General features: G+C 37.9%; 1 protein-coding gene across 2 annotated transcripts in view; it reads left to right on the top strand.

The window, feature by feature from the left end:
• The window catches only part of STAU2 (staufen double-stranded RNA binding protein 2), a 160,411-nt gene that overhangs the window by 9,714 nt on the left and 126,619 nt on the right, over nt 1-24,078 (top strand). For both annotated transcript variants that reach the window (XM_030446074.1, XM_030446073.1), the window contains exons 2-5: nt 8,411-8,618; nt 9,731-9,861; nt 12,691-12,850; nt 15,074-15,209. In XM_030446074.1, coding sequence (XP_030301934.1) covers nt 8,420-8,618; nt 9,731-9,861; nt 12,691-12,850; nt 15,074-15,209 — 626 coding nt within the window. In that variant the 5' untranslated portion in view covers nt 8,411-8,419. The remainder of the gene's footprint in view (nt 1-8,410; nt 8,619-9,730; nt 9,862-12,690; nt 12,851-15,073; nt 15,210-24,078) is intronic.

The raw sequence follows: 24,078 nt of genomic DNA, 5'->3' as shown, positions 1-24,078 counted from the left end.
AACAGCCTAATCTTCCCCCCCTTGGGATATAAACAGGTTTAATGGTCGAGATGTCTACCTGGCTCAGTTTCTGATGCAACAGATTGACTTTTCTTATCTTTTTGTTTTCTTCTGATACTGAATTCTTCAAGTTGATGAATCTGATTGATCTCCCTTGTAATTTCAAAAGGACATTTTGTAATTAAGCTTCCTGAACTTCACTGATGCCAAATCGCTGTGCCCAGGAAGTGTTTGCTTTGGTTGCACACTGCCTTTTCTAAGAGATTTCTGGATATGTGATTTTTTTGTTTTGTCTCAGCTTTTGCTTCAGTGATGTTTGGTATTGCTGACATTGTAAGAATAGACCTCCTTTTTTCCATCATGGTTCAAAATTATATTAATAAAGTTTATCTGGTTAATATCTCTGCTTTCGTGTCTGCCCGCGGAGTCTATACTTGAGACTGTCTGGTATACACAGGACCTGCCTGTAATTTCTCTGTTAGAAGAGAAAAGGCTGCAGTCATTCAGTTATGCAGTAAGATGCACTGTGGCCTGAGTTGCTCCTTTCTCAGCTTTTTATGTCAGCCTCGCTGTTGCCAGGGAAGCAAGGGGAAAGTTCCATTCCTGCCTGTCAGTATGCTCCATTTTCTCTTAAGTTTCTCTTTTTACAAGTTTTTTGGCTTTTGCACACACACATGTGCATCAGGGGCTAGGGCATTCAGTGCCCTGACCCCTGTGTTTTCCATCATTCTGTGTATAAAGACCCATTTTAGGCAAATACATTAGGTGGGAGACCTCTCTGTAATTGTGTTTGTTAGCTTAATAAGGTCCATGACTGCCTGTTTTTCAAAGACATGTTTGGCCATAGGTTTTGGGTAGGTTTCAGCTATCTGTATTTCAGCATCTAGTGCAGTTTGAGTCAGTAAGTTATCCTGTTAAGCATCTGCCACTCAGTTGTGTGGTTTAATTAATCTGAGGTTAGAAGCCTACTTTTTATAGCATAGAATAACTCCCTTCTGCTGGCTGTACTAACATTGGCCATAACACATTTGTTTAAACATGTATATTATTGCCATTTTATTGCCTTTTGAAGTCAGGGTTTACCTGAACCATCTGTCACATGCAGTATCAGATGTGGCCTGGTCCTCTGAGATAGGACTTCTGCTTGTTGAAGCAGCAGCTGATGGACTATGCAGGTATCCAGGTGGGGTGTTTTAGGACATCTCAAATGGCACTGAAAAAGCACAAGTGAACTACTGAATTCCATACATTATTTTCTTTGACTCCATTGGATGTTAATTTGGAAACCTATGTAATAGATGTCTTTAATCTTACCTGAATCCTCAAATCTCACTGTACAGCAGTGCCATGTGGTATGGGTAGCTCTTCTGCTATGAGGTATACAGTGTGTGTAGATAATTTATTTTTCATATTAGTTACTTGTCTATTGCTGTGATGGTTTAAGCAATTTAACACATCCAAAATGCTTTCCTATTATATTTGTTCCGTGACAGATACTATGTATTTTGAATTGTATGAGTCTTAACTGCAGGGTAAGGCTTCTCTCTTCTAGCCCCTTTGCTGACACATCATAATTAAATGGCAACAAACCCACCCACCTTTGGGCACTTCGCTGGTTGAAAAAATCTTAGTTTTAATCTTGGATTTCATAATTAGTTACCACGTATGTCTGGTTTGATTTTGTTTGGAAGTGTTCCTTACTTTTTAAAATTACAGAAAACTGTTGAAAAAATTGACTTGTTGGATCGAATCAGTGATAGATGTAAGTAATATGTATTCCTAGAAATGGGAATCTGATCATTGATTTAGGAACTTATATGCCTCATTCAGCATCTTGGATCAACACAGTATTGGAAGTTAGGGGACTGATTTAGTTTCATGATGAAAGAAGTCTGCAAGATGAAGCAGTTTCTAGGTCAGTCTTCTGAGACTTCAGTTTGGGTTTTTTTAGGTTTATTGTTTGTTTTTGCTGTGGCTTTTCTTAATGCACTTGTTTTATGTAGTAATTCAAAAGGGAAGTTGAGCTGACTGCTTTCTGAAGAAGTGTCTGAAAAGTATTATGAGTGCAGATTTTTTTATCTGTTTGATTTCCTACTTGATTTTTTTTATCTCTTAAAAAATAACTTCCTGTTTCTCAGAAAGCTACTTCCTGATCGTTCATAGGAGTTTGAGAAAGATATTCTTCTGCAGATTGTAATTACAAAAACTTTTGTGTTTTCTCCAACTTCAGAAGGATTTAATGTTCTGACCTGGAGCTCAGGGCAGCCTCCTGGCCCTGCCTTGCCATCTCACGGGGTGATCTGCAACGCTTTTCTGCTCCAGTCCAAGAGCAATCCAAAGGAATCTGCTTGTAAGAAACTGTGGTATTTAGTCAGTTCCCAGGGGCTGGGTTAGGCCTTTTTGTAAGCCTTACAGCTCCTTTGATTTTAAGTATTAGTCCCTAAGATTCTGTGTCAATTCACCTTCCCTTTTGTGGTGCAACTTTGTCTTAGATTGTGAATTATTTTATTAAAATAAAAGTGTTAGTGGTCTCTCCTTTATATTTCAGGAAAGTAAAATTCTTTTAAGGCTTTACTTCACTTGCTGTCATGTATTAGTTGTTAATTAGCCAGTAACTATGCTCAGATTTCCAATGAAATCAAGATTTTATAGTGTAAGACACTGTAAAAAAAAAAAGGAAATATAGACCACAACTATTTGAAGATTGTCAGGGATGAGATTGCAGGTTTTGAATGGAACATTGGGAAAGAGCTGAACTTGGGTCTATATTTTTTAAGCTTATTAGCAAGAGTTGAATGGGCTAATTCTTTGCACCCACTCCAGGTCAGGAGTTTATGGCTCTGCCTGTGCAAACAGGGAGGCTTCTCTGATCTTCCTCCTTACCTGTGTGTGAGCTGGTTCAGTGAAATGAATGGACAGAATCCCTTTTTGCTGTAGGGAAGGGAGGACATTGGGATTATCCCATGCTATGGCAGCAAGTCATTAGATCAATTTGGCTGCTGCAAACCACTTCTAGTAAGGAAATGAGCAACAAATTGATGGAGAAAAAAATGGGGAAGGCAAACAGCAGGGACCAGCAGAAATACATTATGTATACATATAGAGAGAGACCTTTTGTGATTTCAGGCATAGTTTGTCAGTTTTGCCTATTTAAAATGTATAAATAAGACAAATGTTGTCAGTAGTTCTAGATAACCATCTACTGACTTGCTTTAGGTCGTGCTCTTGCTAAACTGCTACTGTTTGGCTGTCTGGTTACATGACTTTATAGAATAGAAAAGATTGAATTAACAACTGCTGTGAAGGTAATGGAGAACTGAGTGTTTTCTGTCATCCACAAATAAGATGCTAGGTATAACACAGTAAAAAGAAATTAAATAAAGCTTAGGACTTCTGTAGTACTTTTTATATTCATGTACATCTAAATATTTACTGCAAATGTGAGAAGTGGCATGCAAAAAATACTTTTTACCTTTTGGCAGCTTTGTATGTTTTTGTGTAACAGAGTGAAGTAGTATCAGGAGAACAGGAGGAGAGTATGTAGTTTAATAAAATTTTAAGGCTCAAACTAAAACAAAACCTTCCTTGGTTTGGAAGCTGTTAGGTTTATTAGGGTACTATGACTTGACCTTTTACAGAAGAATTGTATTAGCAAGCTGCTAACCAGAGCAGAGGTTGTCTGGAACAAAAACACTGAGCTGCTATCTGCTTAGACGCTCTTCCCAATTGTTTTGCTGATTAAGAATGGCAATGAGAGTGGGACACCAGAGTGAAAAGAGGAGATGTGTTTTACTGGTGATAACTGAATCATACAACCAAATAAGAAAAATACAGAGCATAATGCTTAAAGCAGACAGAAAATATACAGGGTAAAGGCAAGAGGGCATGGTCTTAAGCTCTGCCAGGGGAGGTTTAGGTTATATATTAGGAAGAAATTCTTTACAGAGAGGATGATCAAGTATTGGAATGGGCTGCCCAGGGACTTGGTGGATTCTCTGGCCCTGGAGGTTTTTAAGAGGAGACTGATGTGGCACTCAGTGCCATGGGCTGGGAACCACGGCGGAATGGATCAAGGGTTGGACTTGATGATCTCAGAGGTCCCTTCCAACCCAGCTGATTCTATGATTCTATGATTATTACATAAGAGAAAGGAGAGTGATTAAGAGAGAAACATCACCACTTGCATATATTGCCATCACCCAGATCTGCAGTCGCTGGGGATCCCTGGTTGCAGTGAAGATTTGGAGAGTCCTTCCTGGCAAGTGGGAAAATCCTATGCAGTGTGTCCACCCATAGGTGAGGCATCCAAAGTTGCTGCAAGGGGGTCCAGACTCATATACTAAACGACCTACAAGTCAGGATGACTTTGCACATTACACTATGCAGAAACATCTGGTTCATCTCCAGACCAACCATGACCAGGACTGGGCCAGAGTCCAGGGCATGGCTGACAGAGTTTCTTTAACATACTCTCTTTTGAAGCATCAGGTCAATTATTTTTGATAAACGGTGTTTTTAATGATTAATACAAGGATGCAATGCCAATTATTTTTTATATACAAGGACACTATCTCAATTATTTTTGCTATTTCCATACACAGCAACTCTGGCCTGAGCCTGTTGTCCAAGCCTCAGCACTACTATACAAGGACAAGATTCATCTGTAGGTCAACTCTACCTTGGGCCTGTTGTCCAAGCTTTAGCACTACCCCAGTCTGTTGTAATGGTGTTCCTGTGGCTTTCAGTGTTCTCATTGATGATGAAGATGAAACAGTACACTTAATAAATCTGTAGCTTCTGTTAAGCAGGCTGGGAGCGGACTGCAAACACAGCAGAACTAGAATTAGAATTTAATATGATCTTCAAAAACTGAAACAGTAGTTTTTTTTCTTTTGCTTTCTTTTGTAAGGGAATTGGAAGAGGTCAAGAACAAAGTCTCATTAACTGCAGAACAGTCAGATTCACAAACAGCACAAACTGCATCTTGCTGGGTAGCAGTTCTGCAGAAAAGGGCCTGGTAACATTAATATGACACTGATGTGAAAAATAGGCTCCAATTGGAATGTGTAAGCAACAGTAATGGTTGAGAAACAAGCTGTATCAAGTAGTTTTTCTTACTAAGCAGTGACTGATCCTCAGCTGGTATCTTTGTAAGGCACTTCACAAACATGTAGTATGTGCCTGGTGTTATGTCCTTGTACACAGGTTTTGCTATGTTAAGTAGTGGCCAGAGTAGTATAGAAGTGTGGTAGCACCCTGCTCCATCTCAGTGTTGTTGCTTTCTGCACAGGTGAAGTCCTGTCTTCTGTTTTAGCTCATCAGCTCATCTGTTTCTCAGAGTGTTGATTTTTCATATAGCAACCCGTCTTAAGTATTGCTTTTTCAGTTTTTCCACATTGTGAAAGTGTGTTTTAACTTGAAAACTCAATCTTTGTTTTCCACCTTCTCTGTTCTTTGCATGTTGTTTATTCAGTTGATGTGACATATTCTAAGAGTCATTTCACCTGAGTATTTGCTTTGTATAGAGATGTAGTGATATAAAGCAATTTGTATTCTAGAAAAGTAGAAGAAATTATAGTAATCAGAAAAAATAGAAGTAATTCTTTATGGTGTGGGGTGCATGACATGAGTGTATTCACTGTTGTTAAGAATATTCTTCATCTTCAAATATGCCTAAATTAATGTTGTGTTTCTTAAATTGCAAGAAAAACAAATGGTGTATTCAACAGCAATATTTTCACTTCAAAATGTGAGATGGTTTTGTTTTCTTGGGAGTTTTTTCTGGGTTCTTTGTGCAAGAGGTAAATTAACAGCTTATACATAGTTTGACAAGAAAGTTAACACCAGCTGTTTCCTGAAACTTGTGTAATTGCATATGTAAAAAAAGTACTTTAAAAAGCAGAAATGAAGTAAAATGCGATTATATTTATATCCCTGCTGTCACATTTCTAATACAGCTGTGCAGGTTAGAATGAGAGAGAAAAACATTGCAGCACTTCAGAAGGCTCCATAAGCCCTGGAGTATAACTACAGAAATGGCAGAGTTGTCACTTGTGGACTTCAACTGGGTAGAGATGTGGGTGAATAAGGCTGCAAGAAATGTCATTGCTGTGTTGTCTCAGTGTGGCAGCTGGTGGCTTGATAAAGACACAAAGCTGTCAGTCACAGCTGTGCAATCCAGCTTCCTCAGAAACATCTAGGTGAATTGCCTAGCATCCAGGGAAACTCTCTTGGAAGCTCTCCTGTGAGTTGGGCTAACCACCTGAAATGAGGTATCGGGGCTTTTCTAACTCTGTTCATAAAATCATAAATAAACTATCCCTTATATATGCCAGATTTAAAAAAAATATTGACATAGAAGATGTATATTTGGTGTCTGATCATCTTGGTGAAATGTTTCTCTCCCAAGTAATATATTTTGTTGGGTAGTAGCAAATTGGTCTGTGTTTGTGGGTTGAAGGCCCCAAAATATTTTTGCTTCACTGTCTATAAAATACTACAGGACTGGAGAAAATTTATAAAGATGTGGGTGTAAAAAAAAATAAAGAAAAATACAGCATATAGATTTTGTCTCTTTTTTGTCATGACATCAAAAATTATTTGCTTGGCAGTGTGAAAATGGCATTTGATTGTTGTGTCTCTCTACTAGTGGATTTTTAGAACCAGTTACAAATTTATTATCCCCATACCTAAACTACTTCCCTACAATTATATTTACCTCCTGGGCTTCTTTGTTTTATATGGATTAAGTTACAAAACAGTAACAGTTTCTTGTAGGAGTTCTGCAGCTTTAGATGCATAAGAAAACCCCAGTACTTAATATGGTATGGTTTTATTCTGATTTAATTCTCTGTGCTTTCCTGCAGGACAGTGTTTTTTTTCTCTCTTGTTTATTCTTAGTTCCATGATACTGTTATCAAACTGGATTATTTAATCCTTAATAGAAAGGGATCAATCCTACAATTTTTCCCTTCTGAACAGCAGTACTATAGAACACATTATTTTATTTGATTCTTAGTAAGTTCTGATTTATTGGGAAGAAGAGTAAACTTCAAGGTTTGGGAAGCTGAAAGGATAATTCACATCTGGCAGGGTCTGAGAAAAGGTGTTCAGTAGTAGCAGTTCATGTACTACGTGTGATGGCTTTCTAGTACTCATGTTTGCCAGCTAAAATTCTGTAAATACTCTAGGTGTTTCTTTAATTATTATAATAATTCATGTTATGCTGGTTTCATTTGAAAGATGTTTAACAAATAGGGCTGATTCTGCCATAATTGACTGATGCTTACAATAAGGAGTTTTTTAATTCACTCTGATCTGTACTAACATATTTCAAATCAGAATTAAACACCTGGAGTTGTATCAAAGAATTCTATAGCTATACACATTCTCAGTCATGAAGTTAGAAGAGCCTAACAATACTGTTGCATTTTAGGACATTTGCTGTTCATGACAGTAGGATTTTTACAGTCTTAATTTAGTCTGAATTTTTGAAGACACAAAGTATTTGAATATATCTCAACTGACTGCAAATGTATTTTTAAAATCTTCTACTATTAGCATCTTACTTATAATATTTCTAAAAAGGGCAAGTGATTGCATCTCAAGTTTTAATTTATCTTTTTTGCTTTTGCCTTTCCAGAGATTTAAATTGCTCATCTGTCTTTCCTCAGTAATAAAAATGGCATTCCAGTCTCGTCTCCAAAGCACAGAGTCACAGTAATAAGATTTATTGTTTTCATTTCACTACTTCAACTGTGCTGAAGTGGTTGCACTCTATGGTGTATGAAGTGATTTGGGACCTTAATCCAGCAGTACTGTCCCTCTGAGTAGAGATAGTTGGATATTTTTAATGGATTTGGAGGGAGGCAAAAATACTGATGTAATCACATTGTGTTAATAGTTGTGCTCTTTTCAGTAAGACCTTGGTTATGAAGTTTTTCAGGTGTTGGATGGGATTTTTGCTTAGGAAGAGAGAATTACCCCAACAGAAGTAGCAAATTGCTTAGTGGCAAGAGTGCTGTGTGGTTTGCTTCTTTGCAAAGACATCCCCTCGACAAAATTGGCAGGTGATACTCTCATCCACAGAAAATTTCTATGAAATTTTATTCTAGAATAATAATTCTTCCTGCTGTCTTTCAGGCAGGGTCACCTCATAGTTGAGCAACAGAACCTGGAGTCAGGACATGTGGGTGGTGCCCTGGTGATATTCTTCAGTTGTGAGCTCCATTTCTCTGTGCATCATTTTGGAAGCAGTGTTTGCAGAGACATGACTTCTGTGGATAGTGTTTTCTTTTGTTTTGTTTTTTGATAGATTTGTTGCCCAGATCCAGGAGCTAAAAAGAAATGCTGCTAATATCACTATCACCACTTGACATTCAATCTGCTCATAATAATTTGTTTGTTCCAGTGATAGGCAATGGCACAAGTTAAAATGCAGACTACAGCAAACCTGTCTGGACCTGCCATGTCCCCTATGGTGCTACCCCTGCCAGTTACAGCTACAAATACACTGGGTCTGCCATCTTCAATGAATGGATCCATTTCAGAATCAGCTGCCAGCTGTAGCAGTCCTACTGCCAGCCTTGGGGATCCTGCACCTTCGAGCACCCCACCAGGTAAGTTGGTCCAGGTTTATTTTTGGAGGGGTTCAAATTCATCTTTTTGATGACTAGTTAATTAAAAACAAACATAAAAGTTAGCTCTTAAAGAGAATTGAAGTAAAGAAAAAAATCCCACAAAAATGTTTTGACTAAATAGACTGTTTACTAAGTTGGAAATACTTCAGTAACTTAAGCAACTTGAAAGACAACAGTCTTTCTTTAACTAAGCTCAGATTAACAGTGGAGTGTTTATCACTGATAAAAAAAGCTCAGAAAAGAACATGTGTATTATGTAAATTTCTGAGTGTATCTTTCATAGAGAAGTTTTAATGGTGCAGGAAGGTCTCCAAGTGTATTTCTCTTCCCTAGAACAGAATGTCTTGACACTGCTTGGCAGTATTTGGTGTTTCCTTTGTAGCCTAATAAATGCTGTAGTTCCTATGCTGAACTGGGTATAAAATACAGAAATGTAATCCCCAAAAAAATCAGCAAGAAATGACAGTGTGTGTTAGGGATAAATATAAATAAGCTGAAAAAAAAACCAGCAGAAAGTTAAAAAATAGTAGGGTAGTGTACATGAAGTAAAAAGTCTAAGCAAAGTGGAACAAAATCCTTAAAGTGGGAGGAAAGGGGGTCTTTTAGAGTGCTTTGAGTGTGACTTTACTATTGTGAGAAGAGTCTGAAACGCTGGGAAGAAGGGAGAAGCAAGTGGAGACCACAGGGTTTCATCTGCTGTATTTGTTTTGCAACTCTTAAGCTATACACTTCTGCAGAGTGTTGAGAAAGCATTCTGAAAGTTCCTGGAACCAGTACACTCCTAACAGTAAACTTGGGTGACATAAGAATATGTACATGCCCTCCCACACTGTCATCTCTTACAGACACATTTTGGAAAGAAATAGTTGTGTTTTTTTAAATTGCATGTAATCAAAATGGTTATTTTAAAATGCATATTCTCCTATGATTAGTACATAAATAGTATGTAAACATTGCAATTAGCATATGTGTAACATTATTTTTTAGTCTAAGTATTTTCTTTTCTAAGCATGCTGCTGCTTTTGCAAAGCTTTGCGAAGCTGTGAAGAATGCATTTCTCCACAAAAACTTTACAGACTCTTTATTTACAGCTCCTCTCCAAGATAACATGGCAAACCCCAAAGAGAAAACTCCAATGTGTCTGGTAAATGAGTTAGCCCGTTTCAATAGAATTCAACCCCAGTATAAGCTTCTGAATGAAAGAGGGCCTGCTCATGCCAAGGTAAGGTCACAGTTCCAGGTGAAGAGCCATACCTTAAACGCTGAACAGATAATGTCATTGTCTGGATGAGTGTGCTTGTCAACCACAGCCACATTTCTAGTGTAAGGGGATTCTTACTCTATTTTGCTTTCTTTTCTTTTTACACTTTCAACAAGTATGTCTCTATTTTTGTTGAAGCCATGTAGATCATTTGGTACCTTACTGCAACTTCCACCTTTGAGGTTTTTTTTTTGTTGGTCTCTAAAAAGACCATGTAAAGATCTTTCCAGGGTATCACCACCCATTCTTAATCATTATGGAACATTTGACTTTTTTAAGCTGCATGAATCTTTCTCTCCACCTCGTATGTTTTATGATAACTATCTCTGCATTTGTTTCATGTTAGTGCAGATGAACAAGTTAGTTTGTGTCATTTTTTAAAGTGCTCGTTGATATGATTCTGTGTCCATAAAGTTGATCTCATTGACACAGTGTCATCAGATTTTGCTTTCTAGGCCACAAACTTTATTACTGTTCTTTTGTTTAAATTCTGAGCAAGTTTAAGATTTAGGGTGATAGATTCCTAATATCATTGTAACATTCAAGTTTCTATTGAACTGACAGTTAATTCTGGTCAGTTCTATCAGTTTTGTTATCCTACATAATTTCATAAGTATAAATTAGGACAGAAGCTAGGTGCAATGAATAGCTGCTTTGTGCTCAGTATTTCTGAAATGGTAAAATTGGGTAAGACAGTGGAGTCACACTGCAGATTAGTAACAGTTTCAGTCAGTCATGGGCTGTCCCTCCGCCATTGCCCCTTGTTTCTGAGTTGCACTTTATGTTGTCAGCCAGCACAGAGTTGATGCAAATCACTGCCCACCTGGTTTGATGGTTGGTTGTGCATCCTTTATGCTGGTGGAAATGTCAGCAGGTGCAGGGCTCCTAAGACTCAGCAGGCTTCTAGGATCCCTCATTGAGAATGGAAATTGAAGTGTACTTCCCCTTCCTGGAAGTATTTGGCACCACAAAGCATGCTGGTTGGTTGGTTTTAGGTTGCATCATATTAAATCTGTTGTGCTTTCTTTTCAGTGTTGTGTTGTGTATTTATTTTGTTAGCTATTTTCCATTATTATGACATAAGAAGTGCTTTGGTTGTACCAAAAGGTGTGGTTTTGGCAGTGTGCATTCCTCAGCAGTAAAGAGATTCGAGTTCCATTATACCTATACTATAGTTTAAATTTTAGCAGGATGAGTTCATGTATTTATGAGTACTTTTAAAGGAACTAATATATTTGAAAGGGCTTAAGTCTTCATTAGCTGCACTTTTGAAATCCAAATTTTCAATTGACATACTAATTTTCTAGGTTTTCAGTTTACTTTCTTTTTTTCAATTACACTAATGGTCAAAAAAAGAGAAATGTGCTCTCTAGATTCAGAAAAATATCAAGTCTGATTTTGGCCTGTGCAGCAAATGAAAACAACTAAGAAAGGAAGAGGGATGAAAAAGGGTGATAGTAGTAAGTCTCTACATCCTTGTGTATCTTTAACCTATGAAAAGCAGAGACATAGAAATTATTATGACTGTATTAGCAGTTTGGTGTTACATCTTGCTGGTAACATGATGATCTACCTGATGGAATTTGTGAAACAGAGCTGAGTTTGTCCTGGAAAGCATGATCTGCAGGATGTAATGCTACTGCTGTTTGTCATCAAGGAGCATCTCATTTTGCTTTTCTCCTGCAAATACTTTGTTCCTGTCCACTAGTGGCTTTCAAGATTTTCTGAGGCATGCTGTAAAAGACAGATGTCTGTGTTGTGACCACACAGTGGACGTGTTGTTTCTTGAGAGTGTGTAGCTTTTGACAATTTGAATGAAATGGGAAACTACAATCAATGAAGCTGGGAGAGAAGTGGAGAAGTGGAGCTTCATGACAGTGCAATTAGGGCTTCTAGGAGCATGACCTCCAGGTGGATTCATCATAATAAGAAAAATGCATAAACAACTTTGTCAAGTACATCTTTCTCCTCTTGTTCTTATATGCTAAAATTTAAACAAAGCATGTACATATCTTACAGAAGATAGACTCTACCTCGTGTCTTAAATATGTGTTGAGTTTTATCTTCACAACTTGCGCAGTGTAGATAATGCTTGAAATAATCCTTTTTTGCAGATTTTGAAATATATATGGTTTTTATCAGTAGTCCATTTCTGCACTCTTGAATTTTTACAGTTCCTGTCCTCACTGTAGAGTTCACATTAAAGAATTGAAGTTTCATTCAAGGATATTTATTTTCTTTCTTGCTTTATATTCTTGAACATATTTGAGTTCTCGCTCTACCCTAAGATGATGTTATTTTCAGAAATCAGGTTCTGTGATAGATTTTTCCACTGGGTAAAACTATTTGGGCCAAATTGTCCACTGCCTTGAGGAGTGTAATAATTTATATCCATTTGGAATTATTACAGAAGTTTGAGGCTTCTTTTAGTAGCATTCTTTACCTTTCTTCTACAGGTGAAGTGACTAAATGCATTCAAATGTGAAGAAATGTGGTCTGAACTGACTTGTATGTAGTCTTCCAAAAGCAGATGATCAGTTTGCAGTTATCATTACTTAGTTTAATTATTATGTTCTTTGTTAGTTGACATTAACTTAACACCATTTTACTTTGTCATTTGGAAGGCCAAGTATTTCCCTCTGATCTCTGTAGGAATCAGGTGTGTTATCTGGGAGTTGAATATAATGGAAAGAGAACGTGGTTTCTCTTCAGCCCTGGAAGTTTTTATACAGATTGGTCTAATCCATAGTGATAATCATGCCAGTGTTTACCTGTTCTTTGTCTTTGAAGATGTTCACAGTGCAGCTGACTCTTGGAGAACAGACCTGGGAAGCTGAAGGAAGCAGCATTAAAAAGGCCCAACATGCTGCTGCTAGCAAAGCATTGAATGAAACTACCCTTCCCAAACCAACGCCTAGACCACCCAAAAATAATGTTAACAATAATCCAGGTATGACGTTTCCCTCTGAAATAAATCTTGTTGAATTGTTGGAATAGTCTACCATGAATTTAGTCAAATCAATATAGCTGTCATATATAGGTTTGATAGTATGAAGAATAATACAGCAGTATGAAGATAGAACAAAGAACACCTGGTGAGCTTGCATAGGAGAGTTTGCAGTGCCTGTCCCTAAAATGGTTGAACTGTAAGTGAATATGATTATATAAGGTTTGGATGTATACAAACTGTTTCTATGCCAGTAGCAGTAGACAGAACCGACCACTGGTGCCACAGTAAAACACTTTTTCTGAAGAAAAATAATCTTATTTTATGTAATTTTCCAAGGAAAATCCAAATTTTACTCAGTCCAGTCCTGTGATATTGCATTTGCAGCCCAAAGAAAATGTCAGGTTTTTGCATGAGAATTTGACAGGTAATCCCTGCATAGTAGGTTTTCCTTCATAGCAACCTGTGCTTTCAAAAGGCTTACAAATGGCTTTATAAACTCTTATTTGAAGAATAGAAAGAAGGTGCACATCTTAGCCACATGCTCAGTGATCTTTTCTATCTTGTTCTGTAAAATGATTTAAAAAAATATTCCTAACTTTATTTCACACTAATATAAAAGAGATCAAATGGTGAGAAAGCAAGTCATTGTTTCTTTTCTTGCATTTTTCCACTGTTTGCCCCCTCTTTTTCTCCTTTTCCCTTCTTCCCTTTTTATTCTTTCTACTCCCCCCAGCCCTTTTAAAGTGAAGTCTTATTCAGCCACTTTCTTAAAATGGAGTAATTTTACAATTAATAATCATTCTGTCAGAAAAAAAGCAGGAGTAAGCTTCCCATAGAGCTTTTGAGTATTATCCTGAGCATTAGGCACTAAGTATGGCTAATGAGAGTGGTGGGGTAGTAATTTCTTGCTCCTTTGGAGGTCAGTACATTGCTGGTCTGGACCCAGGTCACTGGTTTTGCCCTCTGTCCTCACAATCACTGCGACTTTCTCTGGTTGTTTAGAAAGCAGGAGGCTCACACCTCTAAAAAAATGGCCCCGAGTTTAATTCTTAACCTGGCATATTATCAATCAGCTTCTAGATTTATTTTTTTTGCTTTTATTGTATTCCGAAATCGAAAAATCTGATAACAAAAGAAATAGCCTTTAAGAGACATCATTAAAAAAATTGTAAATCTTAATAATTTTGTCCTAAAAAAGATCCATTCTGTGTCTTGTTTTGATGGGACTTTGTATTTTTATTATATAGTTGAATCTGTAGTCACTCCTTGCTCTGGAAAATACAAATGGTTTGTTGTTACAAGTTTTTGACTAAGTACTGCATAAAAATTTCTATCACTCCATCATGTACTGCTTACAAAGCCTCAGTGGCAGATAGGCAAATTCATCATGGATGGCTTAGATTTGTTTGGATGGGAGGAAATATTGGCTCATTTTTATTGAAATTTACTTTCATTATTTTAAGAAAATTCTAAATTAAATTAAAGTGAAGAATTCTGTAACTGAACATTTTAATAAAAAATATGTATAAACGAAGTCAGAGTGTAGCTTTTTATTTGACCTATTGCAGACCACGCAAGTGGGGAAGTGCTGGTGGCTTTCTATTTTTGTACCCTGTCACCAGCAGATGGCTGTAGTAACACTGATTTCCAGGAGCTGTATTTTCAGTTTGTTAGATCATTAGCTTTAGTAATAAAGCTTTCAAATCTTGCAAAAAAAGCATTATTTTCTAATTTGTAAGATTACCAAATAGCCACAGTAATATTTGTTACTGCTTTTATTTTTTTCAATCCTTGTTTCTTCTTTTGTGGTTTTATTTAATGGTGTTCAGTGGGGAGAGACATTATTCTTTTAAGAGTTTATATTTTCATGAAGTGTTCTAATGTATTATAAGCACTTTGGAAAGATGAATAACCAACTTGATTTTAGCACTGAATTTCTCATTCACATGTGAAGATTGATCTGCTGAAACTGCATAGAGAATGTACTGAGATAAATGCACTGAGATAAATTTTCAAATGTTCTTTTTCATTGCCTGTGATAAAGTTGGCATCTATATTCCTGTCTGTCAGAGAAACTGAAATGTTTCAATGTAGTTGATTTTTTTAATTAAAGAGTAAAAAAAATAGGATGCCAGTCTCTCTTTGCTGCTCGACTCAGTCCTGCTTGTCTGTTTTGCTGAATTTGTGGTTTAAGTGCTTTGTGTACTCCTTGTTTTTTTGCAGGCAGTATAACTCCAACAGTGGAGCTGAATGGTCTGGCTATGAAAAGAGGAGAGCCTGCCATCTACAGGCCATTAGATCCAAAACCAATTCCCAATTATAGAGCAAATTATAATTTCCGGGGCATGTACAATCAGAGGTTTGTACTTTTTCACTTATTTGATGTTTTTTTTGCCCTTTGCTCATCCGTGTGTTCTAAATCTTTATGAACTTTTTCTGTTATTTCACAGTAAAATGAACCTAAGATTTTTACTAAGGAGAGTCTGTGCAGCCTTATTTAGAATCTCTCATAATCTCCTGCTGAAAGAAGACAGGTGCCCTAAGCACATTGAAAGAAATAGAAACAATTTCCTTTTTTTTAAAAGCATGCATACTGGAGTTAAAGTCATACTGGAGGAAGTAAAGCATTAACTTCAGAGAGAGATCTTGCTTTTCTTTGCTGTTCTTTTGAGTCGTGTGATGAGAATGTGTACCATTACAAATGAAGAACCCTTTTCTTAGAAATTGGATATAAAATTAGGAGGGCGGCATTTTGAAAACTGGCTTGAAATCGTTCTCAGGTTTCCATTTTTTTAACCATTCTGCTGGGTCAGCTATCTCTGTTTCATAGTCCTTGGTGTTTGGTTGGGAAAAATCCTTAATTTCACAGTTTAGAAACCTATATTCAGAGCCCCCCATTAATGTTGCTCTTGCTGTAGTAAGTTGAAGTAATTGTTGAGAGGATGAAAAAGGAATAATTTTTTTTTAACTACCTAAATTTTGGAAACAACTGTGGTTTTAATACAGATAGGAAAAACTGGTCTAGCTCATTCTGAATGAAATGCAATTTGTATCTAATGCAACACTGAGATAAGCTTAAGATAATGTATGTGTTAATTTGTAATTCCAAGAATTTCTTTCTATGAGAAGTTTTCTTGCTGTTCCTTATTTTTCTGAAGAGGCAACACTATTGTATTAGGTGTTTTGGAGCTCCAAAAGCAGTATCAAGTGTAATCTGTAAAGAAAGCAAAATAACAAACCAGGCCAGGAATTTCTAATAGCATGTTTTATCTGTGAAAAATGTTTCCTTTGTTATAAAGATTTGCTTCATGAGTTTCTTATTATTTTTTATTCATCACTATAAAAAAGAACAAGGTTATGAACTGTGGATATGTGTTTTTGTTCAGAAAAGCTCTCTTTTTTGAAATTGAATTTATAGCATTGTTAAAAAATTAAGGAGTTTGAAATGAAAATGCAGCATTTCAGAATTGTGTAACAAAAATGTTTCAGCTGAATTAATCTCAGATTTTGAGGCGATCATAACTTCAGGGTTTTAACATTTCATTCTGATTTATTTTTGTTCCTGTTTTTTAATGATTTTTTTAATAGCAACAATACCTAGAACTGTAAAAGACAAACAAAAGTAACCTGGAAGAAAACTCATTACTGTACAGAACAGTGCCTGATTATTGTATTACTGACATTGTGTGGTATTTTTAGTCACTGTTGACCCAAGTCTCCGCTTGCATACTTTGTGATTCAAAAACCCTAACTATGGTTAATATTTATAAATCCTATATGTATTTGAAGTTCTTATATAGTGAGATAAAAAGTCTAGGCTGGAAAAAAATGCAGGCTAGGAATAAACAGAAAATGGGGAGTTCTGGAATCTCATCTTAGTGAAACATATTTGTAGAAGCAGAACCCTGAAACACCAGTTGCCAAGTTTTAAGATTTTTCTTACTTCATAGGAAACTATTAGTGCAATCTTTTAAGTTTGCTTCTTTGAGAACTTTCTTTCATGGGAACTGTGTTCCCATGTTAAGGTAAAATGGGACATGAGTTTTACTCTCTGGGTGCATAAGGCAGTCACAGGCATTTGTTTCTGATTACAGAACTAACAGGAAGGGTGGGACAGGCTGGAATCTCTGCCTGCTTCACTGTGCTGCTTTGAGTGCAGCTGCCCAGGCATGGTGGCAAATAATGCTGTGGCTAGTAAATTGATAAATAGATAGAATTAACCAGTAAATAACTAGATCTGCCTTTCAATCTGCTAAAACACATACCCCTGTGCATACACCAGCTCTCACAGGAATGCCAGAGTAAAGAGCAAACAAGAAAGCCACACAGTATGATTTTGGGACTACTCCTGTGTTGCAAATAATTGCTCATCACCTTGTTTTCCATTGGGAAGTGCTGGTCCATAACAATCCCAGTAAGAAAGGCACTTAGGTAACATTTAAAATGCTATTTATTAGAGCTGATGGTATAAGAGAATAGCACAGATAGTCTTCCACCCCTTCAGATGCTGGGACCCCTGAGCATCTGACACTGCAACCCCAGCTCAGCCTGCCATGCAGACCTTGGCCATAGCTGAGATTTGCCCCTTCTCAGTCATTCACACTCATGCAGGATTTTCTTACAAAGAGGCAACCCTGTCATTGCTTTAGTCAAAAACAGAAACAATGTTCACTTGAGAGCTCCTGTTGTGCTGCTGAAGGCAAGGCTGCACAGATGGTGCCAAGGGAGAGCTGCTTGCAGGCCAGTCTTTTGCAGTGAGTGTCCTACAGCTTGAGGGGTTTGTGCAGCCCAACCCAATCCTGCGAGCCACCAGTCCCATCCTACAAGCCACACTGGGCACAGGCCCTGCAGCACTGCAGCCCACACTGGCTCAGGGTGGCTGCAGCTTGGGACATGGGCTCTTCCATGTGCAGCATCCCTCTCCTCTGCCCGTGGGGAGTACCCCACTCTTCCTACTCATCCTTACTGGAGGGAAGTCTGGAGACAGATTCTGGATCTGTTACAATAACAAGCAAAGTCCCAAATATGAAGCAGATGCTGTAGTACTGTATAATATTCCCACAGTACCATATGTTACGTTTATTGTCTTCTACTGCCATGTTGTATTTAGCATTCATTTGCTGATTTTTAGCTGTCAGATAGAAGAGGAAGTGTAGTTGGGAATTTCCCAATAAATGCAAACCATATAGAAAAATAAGATTTGAAAAATGATGTAGGTAGGATGCTGTTAGAAGTATTTATGTTCCTCAGTTTCTGACTGTAGATTGTCTGTTGCTAAAGCAGTTATAAACCATGCTAAATACATTGGAAGGGTTTTTTTTCTTTCATACTGTGACTAAATTCCCTTTACTGATCTCTGTTTAAAGAAATGTGCTTTTCAAATGTACAAATTAAGATCAGGAGATTGTTTTGGGGAATTTTGATTCTGGTGAGACGAGTGCAGAGTTAAAACTGAAGTATGAAGTTCATCCCAGGGCCTGTGTTTAGACCAGTTAAGTCTAATGTTTCCAGTGGCACAAATGATCCTTTTCAGTAACTCATGGAAATGAGGTCTAAGAACTGGTATTTGTATGTCAAGTTGAAGGCTAGCTTCTGAGTCAGCCTAAGGTGATTAAAGTTGAGATGCCAATGATTCCTCCTTTGTCCCCAGCCTTTTTGTCCCTGCAAGTTTCCTGGCTCCAGCACTTGGGCACTGAGCAGCTCAGAAGGGAATCAGTCTTGGGGTTTGTGGAAGGAGAAGAATGGAAAAGCTAGTCCTAGCCTTAAAACTGTCCTTCAGTATCTCCTCAACTAGTATGGAGAAGCTTGTGCCCTCACTGAGGAAGGTGCAGGAATGTGTGTTTGTAAGTTAAGGGTTGATTTAAGCATGTGAAACTATTTTCACATGGCAGAAGAGCATATTTATATGGGCACAGAGGATGCTGAAACAGGTTGACCTGCAAGGTGCAAAGATCCATTCTCAAGGTCTGCAGCTGACAGCTTAAATTGATACTGAAGGTGAAAGTTACTTTCATGGAAAAAGGAAAGCAAACAATAATAGAAAGAGGGCAAGGGGAAAGTGGCTTGGAAGAGAAGTGGTGGAGTCTCCTGGATTAGCGTCCTACCCTGGATGTTCTTTCCCATGCAGCTCGTGTTGCCCACAACATTTTCCCATAGAAGTTCTGGGGGGTTCATTGGGAGCTGCTCAAGCTCCGTTTTGCTTATGATGCTGATAGTGCTGCTTCAGGGAAGGTGTTGAACTCTGGGTGCTTATTGAGCTTTGTGCATGCATGTTCTTGGGCTCTGTAATGTCTTAACAAAAGCTACTGCCAAGGGATGGGAAAAGGGCAGAGAAGGGTTACAGTATATTGTGGATACAACACTGTCAACATATTGGTATTTGCAGCTGAAGAACCTTGAGAATAACAGCATGGGAAGAAAAGCAGAGGGAAAATACAGCCAGAGAAACTCTGGAAAACATTGGCCAGGTGGCTTAGATTAAGGGTTACAGAGCTGCAAGTGGAAGGCAGGCTACAGAATTGCAAGTGCAAAACTCTTAGCAAGGCAAAGGTGAGGCATTTAAGGCAGTGTGGTGTTAGACTTGTAGATCTTTTCTCATGCTATATTAGGAGCTGCAGAGCAAGTCTGCTCCCCTCTTAGTTAAGTAAATAAAATACAGTCCATATTGGGAGTGGGTGAAGTAAGTATGTATTAACCTGGCTCTTCACTTGAGCCAATGAATGCAATACTTGCTAGATTTTGTTAACAGTGTTGGGCCATTGCCATTACACTGCATCTTGACCTGAGCTGGTAGAACCCTGTGTGATGCTGAGCTGAATTATGTGAAGTTACCAGCTTGGGTCTCTGGTAGGTTTGGTATCTGTATGCTGCAGTTTATTTCACAAACAGGGAAGAACTTTGAACTTTTTTCATTCACTCTATTGAGACAGCTTGGGAGCCCTCAGGGGATTTTCTTTATTCAAGTAAACTCCATGAGTTTGATACTAGGAAACTTGATGGCTTCTATATGGCAGAGCTTTTTAAAAAAGCTGTCAACCCTGAATCCAGCTGAGTTAGATAACGTTTTGCCACTGAAAATCTATCAGTTGTGTACCACCTTTTTAAAGCCTCAGCAGTTGGAGTTTTGAGCAATTTTACAACAAAGGCACACTTTCAGTTCAACCAGTATACACCACAGAAAAGCTGAAAATAGAGACCATTGCAGTTTGTGTGGCTTTTTTTATCTAAGAGCTTTACAAACTGACTGTGTAAGGAGGCACTTGATGCTCTCAGGGACTGTTTGCCAACTGATTTTGGTTGTGTGTTTGTCAGCAGACCATTTGGCATGATTCACTGGAACTGGTGAGCTACTTGGAGGAGGCCAAGCCTTGAAATGTTGGGTCAGGTTTGTGAAATAGTGACAGAGCTGAGAATGAAACATATACTACTCATATCTGTAGCTAATGCTAGAACCTGTACTCCTTTGCATTCCAGAGTATATGGAATATGCTTAAGCCATGTAAAACATTTTAATGTGGCTGTTCAAATTAAAGTAATTAAACAATAAAATGAGATACAGGATCTGACCCATTGCATGCTGACTGAAAATAAACCTTTATTATAAGTTATTTTTTTCTTCAATTAGAATTGAAGAGAGTCATTCCTGAAGTTTAACTGTCCTGTAGTATGTTTAACTGTGGGATGTCTGTATGTGACAAAACAGAAGTGGTATCTTAGAGACTTACCCAAACTAAGTGTTTACAGCAAAAAAAAAAAAAGAAACCAAACCCCTAGAAACTGAAGAGTATCTTTTGATGTTTTAATATGCAAAGTAGTGTCAAAGTGATCACAAAACTCAACCCCAGAGAATTCTGAAGTTATTTGCTTATTACATAAAATTCCTTTAAATGTGTCTCACCACGATCTAGAGAGCTTGAAAAACCTTTATTAAAAAAAAGCTTTCAATATTAAAACCACTTGTGAAGTATAGGAACAAAGAAAATGTAAAACAATGACAAGCTAAAGAATGAGAATAAAATAATTAAAGCAGTTTCTTGGTTGGTTTTAAGGAATTTGGATGCTGTGATAGTTCTATAGGCATGTCACGCAAAGTGGTAGTGTCCCCGGGATAAACTGCAGCTTCTGTGCACTTTGACAATTTCTGCTGCACTGAGCCTTCAAGATGATTCTGTTTATGATTGCTTCTTCCTTCCTCTACACTGTATACTGCAGACTAATTAGAAGACTATCACCTTTTCCTTACTGCGTGGGGGAGAGTTCCTCCATTCCTCCTTTTCTTTTCCTTCACAGCCCTGTCATTCTAGGCACATATTTCTTTGATGTCACTGAATGCTTTTTTATAGTGCTGTTTCAAGACCAAACTCAGAGAAACAGAGAAGCAGCATATTCTTAGTTCTCCTAAAGCCAGCCAAGCTGCCTGGCCACAAAGCACAGGGCATCACCCTATGTGGGCAGGTAGTTCCATATACCAGGAAAGTAGCTCTCCTTATGGGTACTGAGTTGCTGCATCTGCATGGGACTGTTTGCTGAGGCTTAGTTGCTCCTGAAATTAGTTATATCAGACCCCTGGACCAGTGCTTTAAATACTGAAACAGCTCTGTAAAAATGAGGTTTAGTAAAGGGAAGTTTGAGGACCAGTTTTTGGCCAACTACATCTGCAAGTGCTGTTCATAGTGTATTAACATATTCTCCAGTCTAATGACCAAAAGGAGAATAGACTGTGATTATTAGATGAATTGCTAAAATGGTCAGAACAGACTAATAAAAGACTGTATGGTGAAATAATGAAATAAAATAAAAAGTTCATTTCTTCTATGTATACATCAAAGGGAACAGATTTGATACTAGTGTTACTTGACATTAGTGCTTAGCAATGCAATCTACAACCTCACCCAACTTGCACAAAAGTTACATAGTGCAATGGGGTAAAAAAACCCAAAATCTACCCAAAGGAACAGCTGTAGAAACCAAATTTTGAAGTGAGTGAGCTGCACTGCAGGAGACAGTCTCAAATCTCTTGAGACTACTGCTAGAAGTACACCTAGGGTTATACAACCCAGTAATCTAATTTACAGGAAGAGAGTGAAGTCTGAAGAATTCTCCTGGCCTTTAGAAGTCATTCTGTGCACCTGAGCACCCTGTTTACCTTCTAGGAAGAGAACTGTCTCTGCATGGAGACCCTCCTCTGTTTGAGGCACAAATAGTTCAGAGGAAAATGTAAGGGTTTATCTGGTCTGAAATACTTTTGTCTAGTATTGATTAGATCAGCCAGTAGCCTGTAACAGATAAAGTTCAGGTTGCTCCATGCAGTCTTTTCATGGCTCTGGGCACATGATTAGCCTGTTGTTTGCTGCTGAATTCCAGTTATCAAGGCTTTCTGTTGAGGCTTTCTGCAGCAGGGGAGGATTTTATACACAGCTGTGTACAAAGCAGATTTTTTTTTTCCCCAAGCAAATGTACTGTAGCAGATGTGAGGACACTAAGTTGCCTAAACATAGACCTCTGGTGCCACTTGAGAAATTGTAGGGTATTTGAGACATCCTCATGGAACCAGTGGATTTGGCAGAAGACCTAGAAGAGACCTTTACTGGAGGGACAGCTGAAGGCTTGACAAGATAGGCTACAGTATTTGAAATGACCCCACATAATTGCAGTTAGGCAGTTGAAAGGATCTCTAAAAGGGTTCAGGCATCATACCATTTCATATAATCCACCAGACCTCCAGTGATTTGTCAGAAACTTCTCCTTTTCATGGATCAGTCCTGTGTCACATCATGGGGGTATCTTAGGTACATGACTGCATCTCAAATGGTACTATATGCTTGTGTTTAGGAACCTAGATGCTGTTCTTTACAGTGCTGGTGGGTTTCAGGTCCAAACTCAGATGCCTTTCACATAGCCTTTGCCTGTTCACTACAAACCCAGTCTCCCAGTATAACCAGTGAAAGGTAGAGTCAGAGCAGTCACTAGAGCAGAACTTAGTTTATGATGCTGCAAACTGGGGTGTCTCCATTTTCTATGGATCTCTCCAGAGCATTACTGTAATAGCAACTTAGTTTCTACATGCTACCTTAAGTACCTCAGTTTAAGCATCTGAATCCAGAACTGAATCCTACTCTGAGAAGTGTTGTTTATAATAATGTTATGAACTATGTATGTTATGTATATACTTAGTCATCTGACTGTCACAGCAGAAGGACTGGAAAAAGCTAAAAAACCTCTCCCCAGAGGGATGTGGGAATGAAAAAGATCAGAACACTCTTTATGGAGGTAGCTGGGTAAGGTAGTAACAGTTCTGAGGAGCAGGAAGGTATGCAAGCACTGAAATGCATTTGAACTGAACAAAGTAACATTTTGGAGCCAAAAGCTCTTGTGCAGTGGACACCAGTGCCCTTGCTCCCCAGTTGAAGTAGACCCTGGGTTCTGAAGCTTGTTGCATTAAGCTGAGTGATTCACAGGTTAAACCCCTTGGTTAGTAGCAGTGTGGGGTGACACAGGGGTTTTTTACCTTGCTACTATTACCGACTTCAGACTTCATCCATAGGGTACAACATCCCTCTAAAAAGGCAAGAAAGAATCCAGGATTGCCTACTTTTCTAGTGAATATTGCAAGGTTTTGTCCTTAAAATCTGCATTTTATGGATTAAGAGAGGTGATGATGGAGATGTTTACAGACTGACTTTTCAAAAAGTTGTTTCTGCCTTCCTTGCCCTCCTCCCAACCTTTTGGACAAATGGACAAAAACCCTTTTAGAAGAAGTATTAAAAACTGCTTGGAAGTAGAAATTTAGACTTTTATTAGATAGGTTATATCTCCTTAAATAAATTGTAATTTCATTCTGAACAACAAATATGGATTTCAGAAAATTAAAATGTATAGAAAGAAACAATAGTCCTAAGAGTAATGCAAGTGATTGTTCTGATTAGCAATTTAATTATTTAGCTGGAAATGGCTTTTTTAGGCCATTAGATGGCAGCATGAATTTGTGTTTTGGTGCAAGAATTCTACCACAGAAGCACTTTCAAAAGTTGCCTTTTTCTGTTCTGTAGCTTTTCACTACTTTAAGATATCATAATTCCAGGATAAATTAATTAAAGCCAGGTTTGCTGCAATGTTTTGTCTTATTGTTTTCTTCTCCTATAATGACTGAGGCAGTAATGCAATAACTTCAACAGCATTTTCCCTTTTTTATGTAAATCTAGTGCGAGTAAAAGGTGCCAGTTTGACAC

The sequence above is a fragment of the Calypte anna genome, chromosome 2, assembly GCF_003957555.1.
Source record: "Calypte anna isolate BGI_N300 chromosome 2, bCalAnn1_v1.p, whole genome shotgun sequence".
In the NCBI taxonomy this organism is placed as follows: domain Eukaryota; kingdom Metazoa; phylum Chordata; class Aves; order Apodiformes; family Trochilidae; genus Calypte; species Calypte anna.
The sequence above is the reverse complement of the archived record's forward strand: the minus strand, read 5'-3'. Positions and strand labels throughout refer to the sequence as shown.